This window comes from Tachyglossus aculeatus, chromosome X5 (assembly GCF_015852505.1).
Source record: "Tachyglossus aculeatus isolate mTacAcu1 chromosome X5, mTacAcu1.pri, whole genome shotgun sequence".
In the NCBI taxonomy this organism is placed as follows: Eukaryota; Metazoa; Chordata; class Mammalia; order Monotremata; family Tachyglossidae; genus Tachyglossus; species Tachyglossus aculeatus.
Genome location: NC_052097.1, coordinates 1163132 through 1182502, shown reverse-complemented (window position 1 = coordinate 1182502; position 19371 = coordinate 1163132). Strand labels below are relative to the sequence as shown.

The following is a 19371-nucleotide window of genomic DNA, read 5'->3' as shown; positions in this document are numbered from 1 at the left end:
CCCCTGTAATTTATAGGTTTCTTGGTGCCAAGATCCGGGCAGCCCTCGGCCCATCTCCTCGGTATGTCTCTCTGCAGACGTCAGTCCAGGAAGAGAAGCCTCCACATGGCTTCAGGTCATTAAGAGATGATTATTCCTTAACAGCGTTAAACAGATCAGCCCAACCTCGCTCTCTCTACGAGTCTTTGTTCCAAATGCCTGGGATGTAGAGGACTCCTCGGGTCCAGAACTGACCCTTGGGGGTGGAGGGAAGGAATTCCCTCTGACCACAACCATGTCCACTTCAGACATCGGAAGGCTTCAGTGGAGTCCACGGTGGCTTCGCAATTCAGGTGTCACTGGAACTCTCACTGACCTCTACCTAACCCTGTTTTTATTTTTATTTTTTTTTTCCTGGCGAGGCTGGGAAATGGGAGATGAGACTTCCCATCTGCTCAATTGGATAAAAGGCTGCTTAGTGAATTAACCACGTCTGCCTGCTCCCCGGGAGGGGTGGAATCTCTTAGCGGGGGCTTGTGGTGTCGGCTTCAATCAGGGGCAGAAAGCCCACAGGCCCAAGATCCTTCTCCCCGACCCCAAGAGTTCACTTTTGACTTCAAGACCACATCAGATATCCAATCCTGTATCATCTCATCTCACCCTGCCCCCGCAACCCCAAGCCCGAGACCACCTGGTCATGGCTCCTCTAGACCTCTACCACAGTGCTGCCAAAGGGGAAGGTGGCAAAGGAGGGTGGATCTGCACAGACCTGGGGAAGTAGTGCCATTTAGTAGTTGCCCAGTTGGCCAGTGAGCCCACCAGTGGGCCGGTGAGTGAACGGGCCATCCGGGTTTGGGAGTGAGGAGTCCTGCCCAGGTGGAGCACGGCACTAGCCACCTGCCTGAGCTCTCCGAGAGGCAGGCAGGCTGGCTCTCCGTGCTGCCTCACTGCCTAGGAGCTGCCCAATGGGTGCAGACCCCTGCCCCCCGTGACGGTCAAGAAAATGTGGTCCCCAGGAAATCAGGTCCCATGAGTGTTTGCCGTGCCCAGGCTGCGAGAGCTCAACCTTGGACCAAAGCAACAAAAGTCTTCTAAGTCCCTTTTCCTGCAGACCCCGGGGTTGTATGGGCTCTCGCACTTGAAATCCATGTACTTAAGCGATGGTGGGATTTGTGACCATTGCCTCTGCCCCCATTACTCTGGCAGAAGTGGGCCCGGAGCTGGGCTCTGACAGTGTCGTGGAAGAAAACCCGCTGCTGATCTCTGAGCGGATGGGGCTGCCGGGCAGAGCCCTTGCCTGAGCTCGACCTGGATGGGCTCCCGGAAACAGAATGGAGCCACCAGCCTTTTGGCCAGTACAGGGCGTGTGCCCAATGCCAAGCTCTGGTCCCAGGACCCTCTGAACCGAGGACGCCGAAGGGCTGTTAAAGGCCCAGTGCCAGGGTGGCCGGAGATCCTGCCCAAGGCTGTAACTAGAGGCACTGGGGTATTTTCGGGGACCCAGGTTCTCGGGGCAGACCCAGTTGGCTAATGGGAGGGGCTTCCAGGGAGCTGCAGAGCAGCAAGGGGAGAGCCCCGTTGCCATTCATGAGCAGCAGCAGAGGGCAGGGTGAGGCGAGCCCTGATCCATCACCCATCTCAGGATGCCTGGAGTATGGGACTGGGGGAATGACGAGTAGACCTGCCCCAAAGTCCGGCCCCCACCCCTGGCTGTTCCTAGTCCAGGCAAATGGGCTGCCTCCCATCGGAAGAAGGAAGCCTTTCCGGGGCCACAGCTCGGGAAACCTCAGGGACAACTGCCCCTTCTGGAGCAGCACCCAGCAAGGCTGAAGGTCTCCCAAGGGCCCGCCCCTACCAGCAGCCTGGACAAGAGAGCCTCTCACCTGTTCAGCTGCTTCCCTCTTGGCGTTGTAGGTATCCAGGTGTTCCTGCAGCTCCAGCACACTGAACTTGAGGGTTTCCAGCAGTCCGCATGACACCAGCTGGATACACACATACACACACAAATCCACACATACATTATTAGCAGCAGAGTCAAGAAAAGCTACACCAGGGACCAAATGCCACTGTGGGCTCCGGCTGACCAGAATATTTCCCCCGGCCACTCCCAGCTGCTCCACCATGCAGGAAGACAGTCCCAAGGTGGTGCTCTGAAACCCCACACCGCTGGATCGGTAAGACCACCCAGGAGTAGAATCCCCCTATTCGGATTCTCTGAGCCCAAGACCTTGGGGAGTGTTGGGGTGTCTTGAGCAGCCTGTAGCTTAAGACTGTAAGGAGTCCAGCGGCTACGGCCCACAGACCGTCACAAGCAGGGGGTTCGGCTTGGGGCTCAGAGGGTTCTCTCCCCGGGGATCACGGTGCGGCCGAGTCCACCGGGCTCACTATCCATACCCCGCTACGTGGATGCTGCGGGGTTCTGTGCCTCTTCCCAGGCCCAGAGCATGTATGTGGATGAATCGGATGCCCAGAGAAAGGAGATGGGGAGACAGGTAATACAGGTGGTGGGAAAGATGCTTGCAGATCTGGCAGCTTTAGCAGGTGACCCGCAGACATAAGCCCACCCTCCCACGGTCTGCAGCGCAGGATTCTCACCTGCGCTCCCTGCCCCCAGCCCTCAGCCTGCTCCCAAAGCCCGAAGGGTGGGACCGCCTGTCCAGGCGGACAGTGCACGTCCAGCAGGGCCCTCTGAATGCTTCCAAATTTCTGAGCCTGCCGCTAGCAAGTCTGCCTCTGAGGGGCCAAGGCCGAGCAGTGACCCTGCGTGAAGTTCCCCTGGCTGAAGATGCTCGCACCCAGGTGGAGAGGGAGGGCCAGTTTGGATGGAGATGAGCCACCCTGGCCCGGCTCACCCTGGCCCCTCGCGCCCCTCACCGTCTCGGCATCCACGAAGACCGTCGGGCACTCGGAGCACATCATCATCACTTCCAGAGAACTTTGAAACCGGGCTCTGACATGGTGCAGGCTCCCGCCAATGAAATTGACCGCCTCGTTGGTGAGAGCCCCAAATTTCCTTTGGATTGCCTGAAGGGGAAAGGGACATTTTCCCCTCAATTTTCATAAGCACATGTTTTCTAAAAGATAACGCTCCTCGCCGGGACACCAGATGCATTTTCTTAACCCCCTTCAAATGTTTTCAAACATCTGAAGTTTGCCTTATTTGCCCTTTGGGCAAGCAAGTCCTTAGGCATCTTGTTCTGAGATGTCTAGCTTCAAATGCTTCTTGATAACAATGAATAATAACTGTGGAATTTGTTAAGTGCTTACTCTACGCCAACCCCTGTCTTAAGCAATGGGGCAGATACAAGATAATAAGGTCCCACATTGGGTTCACAGTCTAAGTAGGAGGGAGTGATTCACTGTGGTCAGGGGTTGGGTCTACCCATTTTATTGTAATTAAACTTTCCCAAGCTCTTAGCACAAGTGCTCAATAAACATCACTAAGTGAATGACTGATCCTAAGCAAGTCCTGAAAAAAAAAAAAAGGATCTCAGAGAAGCAGAATGGCCTAGTGGATAGACCACAGGCCTAGAAGTCAGAAGAACCTGGGTTCTAATCCCGGATCTGTCACTTGTCTGTTGTGGGACCTTCAGCAAGTCATTTCTTTGTGCCTCAGTTTCCTCTTCTGTAAAATATGGATTAAGACTGTGAGCCCTATTTGGGTCATGATCTCCTTGTATCTGCCCCAGCACTTAGAACAGTGCCTGGCTTAACAAATACCATTTTTTTAAAAAAAGGTCTTTGTCAGTGAGAATGTTGACAAGGCCTGCAAAATGAGCAAAGAATCTTCCCCTACGGGTCCTGGTCGGAGGTAAAAGGTGGGTGAGCCCTCACAGGGGTTGAATGCTGTTGGTGTTGGCAGCGTCTCTGGCCTGCTGGGCCACCTCCCTGGGCAGGAGTGGAGGCTGGGCAGGAGGGAGGGCTTGCTTTACAATGGGCACCTTGATCTGACAATGAAACTCTCTGGAAAACGGCTCCTCTTCCTCTCTCCAGGAGCCAGTGCTAAGATGCCGGAGGGATCGGTTGGGGAGGGGAGGGGAGAACAGCAACAAGGCAGTGACCTCTTTCCTCCCTAGTCTTGAAGCATGGGAGTCATTCGTTCATTCAATTGTATTTTCTGAGTGCTTACTGTAAGCAGAGCACTGTACCGAGTGCCTGGATAGTACAATACAGCAATAAAGAGAGACAAGCCCTTGGGAGAGTACAATATAGCAATAAAGAGTGACATTCCCTGCCCACATGGGTTTACAGTCTACAGTAAGGGAGACAGACATCAGTACAAATGAAGAAAATTATAGACGTACATAAGTGCTGTGGGGCTGGGAGGGGGGAATAGGAAAGGGAGCAAATCAGGATGATGCAGAAGGGAGTGGGAGATGAGGAAAAGTGGGGCTTAGTGTGGGAAGGCCTCTTGGAGGGGATGGGCCTTCGATAATGGTTCAAAGGTGGGGAGAGGTAATAGTCTGTCGGATCTGAGACGGGAGGGTGTTCCAGGCCAGAGGCAGGACGTAGGCTTGGGGCTGGTGGCGAGACAGGAGAGATGGAGGCCCAGTGAGAAGGTTAGTACTAGAGGAATGAAGTGTGCAGGCTGGGTTGTAGGAGAGAAGGGAGGTGAGGTAGGAGGAGGCTGAGTGGTGAACTGCTTTAAAGCCAATGGTGAGGAGTTTTTGTTTGATGCGAAAGTGGATGGGCAACCACTGGAGTTTCTTGAGGAGCAGGGTGACATGCCCTGAATGTTTTTGTAGAAAAAAGATCCGGGAAGCCAAGTGAAGTATTGACCGGAGTGAGGAGAGACCCGAGGCTAGGAGGTCAGCAAGGGGGTTGATGCAGTAGTCCAGGTGGGATAGGATGAGTGATTGTAATAATGTGGTAGCAGTTTGGTTGGAGAGGAAAGGGCTGATTTTAGCGATGCTGTGAAGGTGGGGCCAACAGGATTTAATGATGGATTGAATATGTGGATTGAATGACAGAGAGGAGTCGGGGATAGTGCCAAGGTTACACCACGGTTGGCCCCCCAACCCTGGAAGGGTGGCTGACAAGGAACTTGAGGTGAGCCCTGCACCCAGGACAGCCCAATCCCTCCATCTCAAGCACCCCCATCCACGCCGGACCAGAATGTCTGTTTCTTGCCACCCGCTTCCCCATCCTGCCCCCTCTGCCTGGGACTGCAGGAAAATGGAAAGCTACTTTAAGACAATGGCCCCCAGCGGGTGCCCCCTGGTAGCAGAGGGCAGGAATCCACAGATCATCCTACTCGTTCAATGGGTTCAGGATGCCCACCCTAAAGGCCTCATGACTTCCTTGCTGGTCCATGGGCAGGCATGGGCTGCCTGGAACCGTGGCCCCGGCCACGTTTTCCCCAGAGCCAGGCCCTGGACACCTGAGGAGTAGCTGAGATGAGGTCAGCCCAGCCTGATCGCCAAGAAGCAAGGTATGACCCCAGCCCTTTCCGCTGGCCACTGGCACTTTGGCAAGTCAGTCGACCAGTCAATTATATTTATTGAGTGCTTACAGTGTGCAGAGCCCTGTACTAGGAGCTTGGGAGAGTACGTTATAACAATATAAAAGACCCATTCCCTGCCCACAACGAGCTTACAGTCAGTCTAAAGGGGGAGGTCCTGGTCTCTGCCAGCAGATCACAGACCGGGCACAGAGAGGTCCATGTTTACGGTAACCCAAGGCAGGCAGAGAAGACAGAAAACGATTAGACTATACGCTCCTTGACAGCAGGGAGCAGGGTTCTTGCTGCCATTGGCCTCTCCCAAGTGTCAGCACAGTGTTCAGCCCTCAGTATCAGCTCGGTGAAGAGCAGTGATTGATTAATTGAAACTAGCCTGTAAGGGTCCGCGGCTCCCCGAGGAAGCCGCCTCCCCAAGACACACAGCCTTAACTGACCTGGAAGAGCCTTGAGAAGACGTGGAATGTGAAGACCGCACAAGACCCATCGATGTCTGACAGCATCTGGTTGACGTGGCAACGCCAGGCCTCCTCTTCGTCGTCGTACGTCACGGGCTGAAAAGCTGCCAGTATGGCAGAGAGGAACGGGGAGGGAGGGGGGGATGTCTGCACATCCGGGAAACCGTCTGGCTCGTCCTCGTCTGGGCTGTGGAGACACAGGCGTGGACCAATGAACCCCGGTGCTCAAGCCATCGAAATGCCTTGAATACAGGCATCCCGTCAGGCCGGCCCCATCCAGACCCGAGCAGCGAAACGGAAACCGTGGCCACTGCCCCGTGCCTGCTGCCCTGCACTCAGCCCTAACCACCCGTCTACCCCGCTGTCCTTGTTTTTACTAGCGTCTGCAGTCCCAGGATCGCCGGGGCACCAACGGCCCGGGATCAGCTGTCGCTAGCTGGCAGCTGCAGGCTTCACCTGACAAGCTCAGCGGGCTGTGCCCAGGGGAGTGAAGATGGACCATGAGCCGCCCCAGAGGGAAGGTTGGTCGACACACACTTGGGCTCCAACCTGAATTTATGGACTTCTGGGGTGGATCCAGAAGTCAAATCCCACTGCCTGACAGGCCTTCTCTGGGTGCAGCGCTCATCTTGTTTCCCTCAGATGATTCTTCCGCAAAGCCGTTCCCATGGAGCCCGTCTTGGTGGTGTCTCCTGCCCCCAACCCTGGTCACATGGTGGGCAGCGTCCCCGTGCTATTCACGCTGGTAACACTTCGGGACATATCCACTCACATGCTCTCTCATCCACATATCCAGATTTTCAGTTTCCTCTTCCTCCTAACTGTAATCTCTTTTGAATCTGCCTCGAGAGCAGGGATCATTCCTCCTGACTGTATTGTACTCTAAGTGCTCAGACACAGTAGCCTTCAGAATACACTGCTGATTGACTGACTGACTTCCTGATTGACTGGAGGACAGCTGCCTTGCCCCTTAGGGCAGCTGGGCTGGAGCTCCTTCCTGGTGTCTCCTCACTGTAGGAGTGGAGCATGGAGCTGGTTTTGGGGCCGGGAACTGAGCACAGAGTTGGATATGGAGCTGGGTGCTAGGCACAGAACTGCTCTGAGGCCTTTGCACACGTTTGCTGTCTGGGTTCAATTGCCAGGGCAGGTTTGGAGCACTTGAGCCCGTGATCAGCTGCAGGGATCAGAACGCCTTTCAAGTCTCACTGTTTGATGAGGAAAACCTGGGGTCAGTCAGGATGTTCTTCCTGAATCTAACTTAGGGCACTCTTGCTCCATTCCTCTCGCCCCCAATACACGCTGCGTTCCAACCCTGATCCTCCGATACCGATGTGTCTCAGACCTCTGGGGCTCTCGGACCTCCCTGCTTTTCTCTCTAGCTTAGGAAGCTGAGCTCGGGCCGGGATGATCTGAGGGGTGGCCAGGTCGGGAGGGCTACCTGTTGGACTTCCTTTGGCACCAGGATGCTGCCTGCTCTCTGGGCTCCCTCGTACCAACTCCAAGAGATACAGCTCCTGTGCAAGCCCAATAAGTCGGGGTCCTTCAGAATCGTACCCCTATACTGAATGGACCACTCTTTCTGGCTCACCACCGTCGGGTCCTTCGGGGTTCTACTCCCATCACTCCCCGTGTGGACTGACCACCCATCATCAGCCTGTCTCCCTCACACTGCTGACCTTGCTCTAGGTCACAGTCCCAGACCTTCAAGACTGAGCCCCGACTAGTCCTTCACCACCGTCAAGGGCATTTCCCAAGCACCAAGCCTGTTGAGAGCTCCAAGTGATGATGTCAGGGCCTCTCCTGGTCACAATCAAGCCAACGAAGCCGGCCCCTCGTCGGTCTCCCCGGCGTCTCCCTGACTAGGCAGCCAACAGCACCTGGCAGAGGCGCCCGGGCAGCCTGTTTCTGGCTGACCATAGAGGTAATTAAAACCCTCAAGAAAACCAGCGCCTGTTCTCTGGCAATTCAGTTAGCGGCCCAGGAAGATCTCATCTGCTTCATCTCCCGGTTTGGAGGCCCGTTGGGGCTCCTTCGGGACAGAAGGTTGATGGACCTTCAGTGCCAGCTCTGCAGGAAGTTGCCAAAATCCAGGAGATTGCGTGGTCGGGGGAGGGAGAGAGGGCGTGGTGGGGAGAAGCCCTGGGCAGCAGGCAGGGATTTGTGGGACCCTAGGGAGGCCGAATCCCAGACCCACGCCAGATCTGCAGAGACCACCTGGCGGATCCGAACACAGCAACCAAGGCCAGGGCTTCTGGCCAAGAGGTCCAAGCCCCCCCACCAGACCTGGTCACTGGGAACCAAGGGGTCCCTTCACCACACTTTGGTGCTTTTCCTAACTTTCCTCAGGTAGGTTTAGGTAAAAAGGACAAAAGCAGGTCGGGATACCTTGACAAGACAGTCGAGCAGGCTGCTGTTGCTCGACAACTGTTTTAAGACTACAAGGAACCAACGGAGAATCTCATTATTAAAACTAAAGTTTGTCGAAATCGTACAGGCAGTCAGGAGTGCCAGAAAAATGGTTGTCTTCTGGTAGCCCAAAGAGACAGATCTTAGAGTTTCTATCGTCTGGTTTCCATAAACCTCCCCAGCTAGTAGTGTTGTAGGTGCAACAGAGGAGTGTGAGCTTGTGTGTATGTAATTGAGATCTTTCTCACCTGGATTCACCGAGGAAGTCGGCTTCTTCCTCTTCACATCTTTCATCTAGCTCCTTGAGAGCAAGAGTGACATCCTCTTCCCAGATGGACTCTGGATAGCTTTCTGGAGCCACAGGCTCGGGTGTTTCAGTGCTTTCTTCCAGCTCGAGAATCTCCTGACAGACAAGAGACTCTTGCTGGTCCTGAAGGACATACGATCCCGTGTCTTCACTGGCAGTGCTAACTTGTTCATCCTTTAATACGGAACCACCGTCCTGCAGAGCAAGCAGAGGGTTTGCTTGTGACCAGGCAGGTTGGGGAGGGGGATCAGCCTCACCCCACTCTTGAGCCAGAGGGCAAAGCGATGGGCAAGTTTTTGCGTCGGCAGTGTTAGTTTTACAGTTTGACATTCCCAGGCCCTGTCCCCCCAGGGAGGGGAGGGGACCAGATTTGCCCTTGACCAGCCCACAGAGACATCTCTGGCCTGCCACCGACTGACATGACGTCACTTCTCTAAGACTGTCTTTAGTAGGTAATGGTGTTTAGTAAGTTATGGTATTTAATAAGCGCTCGTAAGATAAGGGTAAGATATAAAATGATCAGATCGGACCCAATCCCAATTCCAGTTGGGGCTCATCATCTAAGAGGGTAAGTGGGCAGGCATCTTCTCCCCATTTTACAGATGAAGAATCTGACGCCCAGAGATCTTAGATGAGGTTAGTCTCAGCAGGCCGGTGGCAGAGCTAGGATTGGAATCTGGGGCTCTGAAACCCAGAGCCAGACTCTCTCCACGAGGCTTCACTATCATCCCAGTTTCTCCCCTGCGAAGATTTGGCCATGTCAACTTCCCACCTCGAGATGGACTTGTCTGGTCGGTTCTCCCAAATGGGGCTTTTGGCAAATGAAAATATTTTTCCTTCTTGTCGGGTGACCATCTCCCCAGGCCCACTGCCCCTGAAAACCTACCCCACCTCTGTGCCAGCTGCACTTCTGTTTGGCTTCAAGTCTGTCTAAGCCCAAGCCTTACAGATGGGGGCAAGCCTTCCTGCCCGGCTGTAGGCCACACCTTGGCATATTCCCATTTGCCCTGCAGGCTTGGGACTCTGGCTTGGCTGATGAGGCACTGGCCCCATTCCTGTTCGTGCCCTCTGCCCGAGGGAGGCAGCGGCCACAGAAGCCTGTACGGCTTTTCTCTTTGGGCTGCCTATGTGGCCTCAGGAAGGGAAGTCAGTGAGGAGGAAACAAGGGAGTCCCTCAGTTCTCTGTCCCTGCCAGATGGACATTGGGAATGGCTCAACCATTGACTCCTAGGTGGGGCTGGAATCCAGCTGACGAAGGGGATCACGCTCCACCTCTAAAGCTGGAGCAGGAAATGGACAACCGGTAAGGACCTACCACCCGGCTCAGGGCTCTGCCAGTGGCATATGGGGTGGGGGGGTTGGGGGGGGGGCTGCCCATGCCAGAAGCTCCCACTCAGGCCTCAAGCACAGTGTGAGGGTCAGGTTTACCCCACTGTGGATTCCCATTCCCCTCCGTTCACCCAGTCCCTTGTCCCACGATCACTCCGTGGACCAACAACAACCACTAGACCCATCACACTGTGTTCATTTCCCACACGCAATGAAGTCCGACAAAAAACGGGGGTGGGGTGTGTGTGGTGACTTTCACCAGACGACCCTTTGTTTGCAGGCAAGAGAACACTCTTTAACCATCTTTACCAACGACCGAGAAGACTGGACTACTCACATATTTTAGGTCGGTCATGAGCTTGGGATCTGGCTTACTCCTCACAGGCCTTTCCAAAAAAAGACTACTAGCCGTCGGAGGCCCTTTAGGAAAGGACCCCTAAACTGGACCCCAACCGCTGCTAACACAGCTGGCCTGAGGTTTGAATCCCAATCAGAGCCCCAATCACACACACCAAACACAAAGCAAGAGAGGACAAGAATTTTCAATGAGCGGCAGTGCAGAGAGAGGCGAAGGCCACAGGAAAGATGATCACCGCACCCAGAGAGGCATTTTTCACGCGTTAGCCTGAAGTTAGCCAGTACCACCCCATGCAAGCAAATATTTTTAACCTGGGGGGGAGTCTCCCAAGTTGGGCTCTGGAAGCCTGAGGAGACGCTGCTTCCACCGAGGCCACCCCTACAGGTTAGAAATATCCAAGGTGAATGGAACGATCAAGGGGAACGGAAGCAAATTTGGGAGAAGAACGGGGGAGGAGGAGCGCTAGAAAGAGCCCAGATCGGCCGTGCACCCGTCCCCATCTGTCCCCACCTCAGGCAGCTGGCCGCTAGCGCTATCTAGAGCCGCCTCCAAAGGCGGGGTCTCGTCTGGGATCTGCAGCACCTCCTCGGGGGCAACGCTGCTGGCTGAGTCCTGGGACTGCAGAAGGGACTCGGGCGGGTCGGAGCCCGTCTCGTCGACGGTGGCCTCGCCGCTCAACTGGGAGAAAAGAGAGAAAAGAATCACACCGGTCGCTCTCCCGGCCGGATCTCGGGAAGCCGATCGCACGGGGCCCAGAACCAGGGTGCTTTCCCCACCCGACCACGGAGCCCGGCAGCGTGGGCCGAGACGGCGGATCCCGGCTGCAAACGGCTCCCGCCGATTCTGCCCGGTCCCTCCGGCGCCGCCTCGGCCAAGTGGTTCCGATGCCCCCGCCCTCGGGGTTTTACCATCTGAGTGCGGGAGAGGATCTGACTGGCCGTGAGGGCCGCTTCCTCCTCCGAAGACTCATCCGTGTCCTCCTGGTTGGTCAGGTTGAGGCTGGGGGTGCTGCTGGAGAACTGGCATTCCTGCAGGGAGGGGGTGTCCCCTTTGTCGATGCTGTCCAGGGAGCGTCGGCGGACCCCCCAGTTGAAGTTGTCCATGCTTTCGCCCTGGAGAAGGAAGGGAGGCAGAGTTCTCAGACCTCACGCCTATTCTCACAACTCCCATCGGCACACCCCCGGAGCAGGCAGAATGGGCAGGGGGACTCGAGGCGCCGAGAGGCCAAGTGAAGCGGCCCGGTGAGTCGGCTGGGACCAAACGCCCCAATGACGGTCGGTCGGGAGAGGGGCAACTCAAGGGATGAAACGCCCAGCTCTGCCGCTCTGCTTCGGTTTTTGGGTGGCCCCGCTGCCTGGGGCCTACCCAATCCTGCCGCCCGGCCCATATGGAGCCAGGCCCCGAGCCCGCGTGGACTACAAAGCACAGACAGATGGACCCACGGGGGACAATGGGCAAGCAAGCCACTGCACCAGGCTGCAACTTACCTGCAGCTCCTGGTGAGCAAAAAGGAAAACACACAGATTAGCGAGAACGAGGACAAACACGGAAAACCCTCTTAGAGCCGGGGGCCATCCGTCTCCCTCCCCAGACGGACATGAGTTCGGAGACGGAGCCGGGTTCCCGCAGCCAATCTGCCACTGTCCCAAAAGCCTCCCAGCCAGAAGACTGAGCCCCGCACACTCGGGATGACGACTCCACGGGGCGTTTCGTCTGGCTCCCCACCAAGGGGCCGTCGGTTCCGACCGGGACTTCCAACCTGGCGAAGCAGTCCTGGCCATCCCACGGCCTCCAACACCCGGTGGGGGGAAGGCCCTGACCGTCGGGCAGAGACGAGTCTCACCAGCGGCCCCGGAGCTGAGTCCCGAAGCCATCTCATCAGGGTGCACAGCCACCCTGCCCCCGGGAGGCCCTGGCCAGTCCAGCCCAGCAGAATTTCTTGGACAGCTGGGCAGGCTTAATGCCTCTCCTTTTCTCGAACCCAACGGAAACCAGTGGTGTCCATTTCACCAGCCAGAGGGTTTGGCCCTCGCCACCAGGCAGCCCCACTCCTTGGGCACAGCCCTAGACTAGACCGTGGGGGGCTGGCGGGGGGGTGCCAGAGATCGCCTCTGCCCCCGTGGCGATTCAAAGTTGCCGGCGGCTGCAGGGCAACAGGGCCTGTGCAAGCCTGCTCTAACTGGCTTGGAAATGCCAAAGGGCACTGGCGTCAGTATTACATCGGCAAATAAAAACCAATGAACCAAACAGGAAAAGGACACCCAGGGAAAAGCTCTGATGGCTAGGGATTCTCTCTGGTTCCCGAATGAAGGCTGTTCTCGCTGATGCTGACATTTAAAATCCTGGAGGGGATTTGCGGGAGCTATCGGAAGGAAGTTTTAATAACTGAGAACCCTGCTGTTAGCAGCAGCTGATGGTTGACTTATGGATATCCTCCCCCGGTCTTCTGCCCGGTTGGGTTAAGCCCTGCTCTGCGGGCTGGCAGACGGGCTGGAACGCCTAATGCGTCAGAACCGCCCGCCTGAGCCTGTCCCGAGCGGCACATGAGCCTGCGTCCCGTCTCCTGGGCTTGAGGGTGGTGGAGGATTCCAGGAGGGTCTGGAAACCCCAGCTCCTGGCCCAGACTGCCACTATGGCTCCAGAGGCAACAGAGGCGATACAGGCCATGGGCTCCGGATACTCTGGCAGGCCACTCTGGAAATTGTGCCCCCGGGGCCTGGTCACACCGCGCTATCGGTGCCAGGTTTGCTGGATCAGAGTTTTCAAAATGAGTTTGACAACTGAACATCTCTTCAGAACCCACAACTCAAAACTGATTAAAACATCAGCTCATCTTTCTGCCCCCAATCTGGGCCTAGTAAAAGACCACCCTCGCACCCTCAACCTACAGTGAGACAAAACCAGTCTGAGCGGTGAGGCGAGCTAGGCCCCTTCGGCCAATCCCGTCCCTCGGTGGGAAGCCGCTCCCGGCTCACCTCTGCATCTTCCAACTCGACATCCAAAAAGTCAAAGTCTTTAAACACTCCAAACTGCTGTTCGCTGGTACTGTCTTCCACAGCCGCTTCCTCCTCTTGGATCACTTCCTCTGCAGCCGAGATGAGGCTGGCCTGGGGGTCCCCGGCCTCCAGATCCTCGCTGGACGAGAACACCACCTACACGCGGTGCAAACGAGGAGGAATTGACTCTCTCATTTCCGGGCATGAGCAAGGCAGGATGTGGGGCTCGGAAGGGAGGTGCCTCGCCAGGGGACAGGGTCCCTCCTCAATGGGCCCCACCCATTCTGACCGCCCTAGGCCCCACCACCGCACTTGGCACGGTCACTTACGGACGGGTTCTTGGGGAGGCCGGACTCCGGGCCGCAAAGCGACAGCACATTCATTAGCTTCTCCCTCGTCCGACGCTGAAGCCCAAGAGAAAAAGCCAGGGGTTCTCGTCCAGCCGAGACCGACGTCACATTGCAGAAACCCCCCCAGGCCACCCTCCTGCCCGCGCCCTCCCTGCCTGCAGCCGGCCGCCCTCTGGCCCACCTGGGACATCTGTGGCCGTTTCCAGCTGACGGGTACCAGGGCGTTGGAGTTGGAGCCGGAGGAGGTGGAGGAGGTGCTCCGGGTGACGGCGATGACTTTGGGTTTGCCGTTCCGGCCGGCGGCACTGTGCTGGTCGCCGTACTTGTTCCCGATGATGGGAGTCTGCACACCAACAAGGCGCGTGCTTTTTACCTTAACGTTTCTCGCAGCACGAGGTCAGTCTTTGAGTGCCACTGGTAGGCTGATTATAGGTTCGGTCAGGGGGGCAGCGTGTGTGGGTGTGTGAGAGAAAGTGTGCGCCCGTGTGTGTGTGCAGTGGGAGGGCAGGGGGTGGACGTTCATTCATTCAATCATATTTATTGAGCGCTTACTGTGTGCAGAGCACTGTACTAACCGCTTGGAAAGTACAATACAGCAATAAAGAGAGACAATCCCTTCCCGCAACGGGCTTACAGTCTAGAGGGGGAGGTCCAATGATCAGAGAAATAAATCTAGGGTTTTCATCCCGTGAAGACGCGTTCATTTAGATCCTGGGACGGAAGTGGGACAAGAACCTTAGTCTCCCCACATCAATGCCTAAGGTTAGGCAGGAAGACACAACAATGCTGGGGACCTCTGGGGAGCAGGGTCGGTGCAGGCAAGGATTGGTCTCTGGTAATTGGGCCAGGAGCTCGGTAGTTCCACCCCACCTGCCATTCCAGAGGTTCCTTGTTCCAGTACCCAGCGCACTTCATGCTCAAAGATGGCATCCCCAGCGTGGGTGCAGAAGTGGTTGGAAAGCCCTGGCAGGCCCCCGCTCCCCGCCGGTACCTCCCAACTGCCTGCCCGGTGCCTGGTGGAGCCTCTGACTAGGAGGGCCAGCACCAGGAGCGAGGACGGGTGCACGTTTTGAGTCAGTAAAATGTTACCCAGCTTGGAGCAAACTGGGACCCCCATCGCGAGAGCCCAAAGCAGATCCATGGATCTTTCAGGATCTGTGGGGCGGGGAGGTTGAGTGGAAGGGGCGGGTGTTGTGGGAACGGGCCCCGAGAGAGGGACCCTATGGGAGAGAATTACCTCTGAGATATCAAAATGGAAATCCAAAGTCTTCCCAGGTAGCTCCTTAGAGACGTTATTGAAAATTTTGGTGAAGGAGAGTTCAGGGGTGCTTATCTCACTGGCGTAGGTCTTGGGGGCGTCATTTGGAACTACCAGGCTTGCAGATCGTGAAACCACCAGCTTCAAGATGTTGAGGGCTTCTTTCCAGTAGGGGCTCTGTGGGGGAAATGAGGGTGCAGCAGTGGTTAGACCGTGCTTCTCTCTGCCAAGTGAATGGAACCGCTGGGCTGAGGGGCAGGGTGAGACCAGTTAGTGGAGTGAAGGAAGGAGCAGTGAGGGGGCTGGTGGAGATCAGCACCCCACATCCAGGTGTCTCCCCAGCCACCCGGCCTCCTCTCCTCTAAATCCACCTCTCCTGCTGGGGCTTCCCCCCTTTCCCCACCCACCCCCTGGGCCACTGACCCATCAACAGGTGCAGCCTTCAGACCAGTTCCTGGCAGTACACAGTCCTCTGCGCTCCAGGGAAGCAGTGCTACAGCAAGCCTTAACCACAACCAACACAGCCCCACGCCCAGATCTCAGAGGACTTCTCCTACAGCCCCAATGGATTTGGCACCATTTTCCTGACTCCCTACGTTTCTGGAAGCTGCCTCGGAGTCCATCTTGGGGGATATGGGGAGGGGGCTCCGTTAATTTCCCTGTCTCAACCTGGGGACGCTGCTGTTGGCTCCTGCCATGCCGGCGGACCATGCTACGGACACATCTGTACATCCCGGGGAGCCCCCGCCCGGATTTCAGCTGGCCCGCTGCTCCCGGCTCCCTAACTGCAGAGCCCTGACACTACTGCAGAGCAGTGTCCTGCCTGGCCCTCGATGACACCACCCTTAGGGCATCTGTCTGGTCGCCCCTGAAACGAGGTCCCCTTCCTCTGCCTCTTGAGCCACCTGAAGCTGGTGGCACGTTTCCCTCCCTGCGGCGTCTCCAACTGGATTCCAACGGCCTCTTTCTCCAATTGTCCCTGTCCCCGTTACTCATTTTAGTTGCATTCCAGGAAGGCGAGGGCCCCCTCAGCAGGAGCGAGCCTGGCTGCATGGAGTCATCCAGCTTTGTCAAATCTCTCCTGACACCAGGACAGTGGCACAGTGGTCACCCCCCCAACGGGCCAGGAGAATCACCCACGCTCGGGTCACTGGAGTGTGGCAGGGAATGTATCGGGATTTATTTCAGGGCAGACGGACAGAGCCCTGCCAAAACGAAGGCTATGCTCTGGGTGGTTGGTCGAGCCCTTTCCTTCAAAGCCAAATTTCCCCAGGGATCATCCACCCACAAAGCCACATAAAACGAGGACTCCAACCAGGATGAACCAAGCGCAACCAAGGACTCATGTCTGGCGGGGCCTCTTTGGAAAATGGCATGTTTCATCAGACGGAGGGCAGCCTGGAGGAGGAACAAACCATTTATCTGGGAAGCATCCACACCCCCAGCTCAGGAAGGGCTGGGCTGGCTCGAGAGAACCGCTAGATGTTTCCCAAACGGATTATTCCCTGCAAGCTGGACGCTGGCCACCTATACCCCGGAAGATCGTGGCAGGTAGGGAGCATGACTCCCAACTCTGTTGTACCATCCTCTCCTAAGAGCTTAGTCCAGTGCTCTGCACACGGCAACTGCTCAATATACAGTAACTGCTCAATAAACGCTATCGATCGAGAGACACCCCAGCTGGAAAAAGGCAGCCCCGTGGGACCGCGATCGTACCGACCTGCACATATTTGCCGATGACCTTGATGATCTCCAGGTTGAACTGCTTGACAGGGGCGGCGGAGAGGTCGACGTGGCTCAGCAGGCTGTAGATGATCTGCAGGAGGGACTGCTGCATGCCGGACAGCCCCTTCTCCAACAGCTGGAAAGGACCAAGAGCGCATTTCAGGCCGGTTTGACTTCGGTCAGTGGAGCTCCCACTTCTCGAAGAAACGAAGGGCCCAGAGTCCTGGCTGGAGACCGGGATCCCTTCAGGGAAAGACCGGGCCGGCAGGGGGAATCCCTCTGGAATGCTCCCATCCTGGAGGGAGGGATCTTCCCAAAGCCTAGGACAAAGGTATCCCCTTTGTTCCCACCCCCACCGCCCCATCCCCCCTGAGCTGGCCATGCAGCCTGATTCTCTGGAGACTTATGAGCTGGGGAACCATTGGGTAGTTCTCTGCACACAGACGAGCACCACAGCAATGACCCACTGCGTACACCTGCCTACTCAACTGTCCAAGCAGTCATTGGCTCGGCTCCATCAGTCAACTTCACACACACACTCTACCTCTGTTTGGTCACCCCGTCCCCGCCAGTCACAACCCCTTCCTTCAGCTTCTTCACGATGCCATTCCCTTTCGGATTCTAAGTCCCTTGTAAGCCCAGAGGGGAGGTGCACTTGCTCCTGTCATCTCCGATCCCAAGCACTGGACGGAGCACAGCAGGCCCCCGGGAGAGCACTTAGCCTGCAGCAGGTGCTCAGGAAACACCACTGATGGGATTGGTGGGCGAGCCCCGGTGGACGCGCTCGCCTGTCCCGGGATTCTCACCTCCGCGAGGTAAGTCACGAGGCTGAAGGTGGTGTCTGAGAAGGAGTCGTGCAGGTATCTGCACACCACGTTGATCCAGTTGGTACAGTCTCTGGAATACGTGTGGGTGCTATATAAACTCATCATGTGAGCCAAATTCACGAGCGTGGGTGATTTTTCTTCGGCACACACCTAGAGCACAGACGGAAAAGAATGTTTCCCTCACCTGAGGATACTATTAATAATCGTGGAATTTACGGAACGCTTACTTTGTACCATGCTGAGTGCTGGGGGCTGGTACAAGATAATCAGTTTTGACCCAGTGGCTGCCCCACAAGGGGCTCACAGTCTAAGTGGCATGGAGAACGGGTTTTGAGTCCCCTTCTCATAGAGAAGTAGCATGGCTTAGTGAATAGAGCACAGGACTGGGACTCAGAAGGACCTGGGTTCTAATCTCAGCTCCAGCACTCGTCTGTGGTGTGACCTTGGGCAAGTCACTTAACTTCTCTGGGCCTCAGTTTCCTCGTCTGTAAGGTGGGGACTAGGACTGTGAGCCTCCTGTGGGATGGGGAATGGGACTGTGTCCAACCAAATTAACTTGTATCAACCCCAGGGCTTAGACCGGTGCCCAGCACATAGTATGCACTTAATAAATACCATTAAAAAAAAAGAGGAAATTGAGGCTAAGAGAAGTGACGTGACTTGCCCGAGATCACACAGTAAGTGGCAGAGAGGGGATCAGAAGCCGGGCTCTCTGACCCCCAGGGCCGTCTAGGCCACCTTGCCTCTCTAGAAAGGCTGACCCACCTGCCTGCTATGGACACACTTGAACCCATCGCCACGCAGGTGCGGCCCATCAGGACTGGCTTTGGGTCATGCCCACAGTGAGTTGAACCCAAGAACACAGTGAGTGCACACAGCCCGCCTCCGGGAGCCCCGGATCCAAGCTGGGGCAGGGATGGGCATTGTCGTGATATTCACCCAAGACACAGGAGAGGTGGTCCCCAGGGGTAATCATGAATGCTCGCACAATACTTATTGCCATTGAAGGTGCTGGCATTGGAGAAGGACCTTTGGGATCTGGCTGGTCTCCCAGCTGGCCCTCCTAGATGGGGAGACTGGTCTCAGCTTGGATGGGATGGGAGCGGAGCCGTCGGGGACAAGGTAGCCGAGGGGGAGTTCGGGCCCAACTTAGCAGGAAGAAGCAAATCCGGCAAACTCTCCAGTTACATGGACAGTAAGACTGGAAGGCAACAGGCAGAGTGGCTTTACCAGGGTCCTAAGGAGGAGGCAGGGCTGGTAGCCAGGCCATCAGTTTGCCACCCCCTAAACTGGTCACGGAGAGGAGGGCAGTCGGAAGGAGGATGTCCGGGGTACGGTGGACAGGGGATAAACAGGGGTGAACCTCTGGTGGGAAACGACTGGTGCCTCAGGCCTATTTCGCCGTACATTGGAGTGTACCCTGGGTGCCCTTTTGGAATGACCGCAAACTCTGCACAGCTAGGGCTCGGGTTGCCGCGGTGTGGCCGGAAGCCCCGAAGGAGCAGCAAGTGGCCCACTAGGAGCCTCATCATGAGTGTCGGGCTGGGGACTCTGGGTGCCACCAGGCACCCATTGCCCAAAGGTGAAAAGAAAGGCTGAACCGGGCACACCGATGGAATTGGCTCCATGGCCTTTCGGTCCCTTGGGCAGGGCAAAATCCATCCTGCTCCCTGAAATGGTTCACTCTGGGGGTTAACAGAACTTCATCACTCTTTCTCCAGGGTCAGAAGGAGGGCTGGATGTGTGGGGGGGCTTGCTGCTGAACACGGTCAGGAGGGGAAAGTAGCATGAGCTGGGGATACCTACCTTTGCTATCCGACCGGCCGTTTCTTTACAAAACTGAGTGGGGTTGTCGAAGTGCTGGATTAAGTGAGGCAATAAACACAGGATGTTAAGAGGAAATCCTGCAAGAAAGCAAAA

General features: G+C 56.4%; 1 protein-coding gene across 1 annotated transcript in view; it reads right to left on the bottom strand.

The window, feature by feature from the left end:
- Positions 1-19371, bottom strand: part of FRYL (FRY like transcription coactivator) — a 154068-nt gene that overhangs the window by 7058 nt on the left and 127639 nt on the right. The window contains exons 46-58 of the mRNA XM_038769106.1: positions 19258-19355; positions 17431-17601; positions 16620-16760; positions 14879-15076; positions 13823-13984; positions 13621-13695; positions 13271-13447; positions 11204-11407; positions 10806-10973; positions 8550-8803; positions 5875-6082; positions 2854-3003; positions 1863-1961 (exon numbers count right to left, since the gene is read on the bottom strand). Coding sequence (XP_038625034.1) covers positions 1863-1961; positions 2854-3003; positions 5875-6082; positions 8550-8803; positions 10806-10973; positions 11204-11407; positions 13271-13447; positions 13621-13695; positions 13823-13984; positions 14879-15076; positions 16620-16760; positions 17431-17601; positions 19258-19355 — 2105 coding nt within the window. The remainder of the gene's footprint in view (positions 1-1862; positions 1962-2853; positions 3004-5874; positions 6083-8549; positions 8804-10805; positions 10974-11203; positions 11408-13270; positions 13448-13620; positions 13696-13822; positions 13985-14878; positions 15077-16619; positions 16761-17430; positions 17602-19257; positions 19356-19371) is intronic.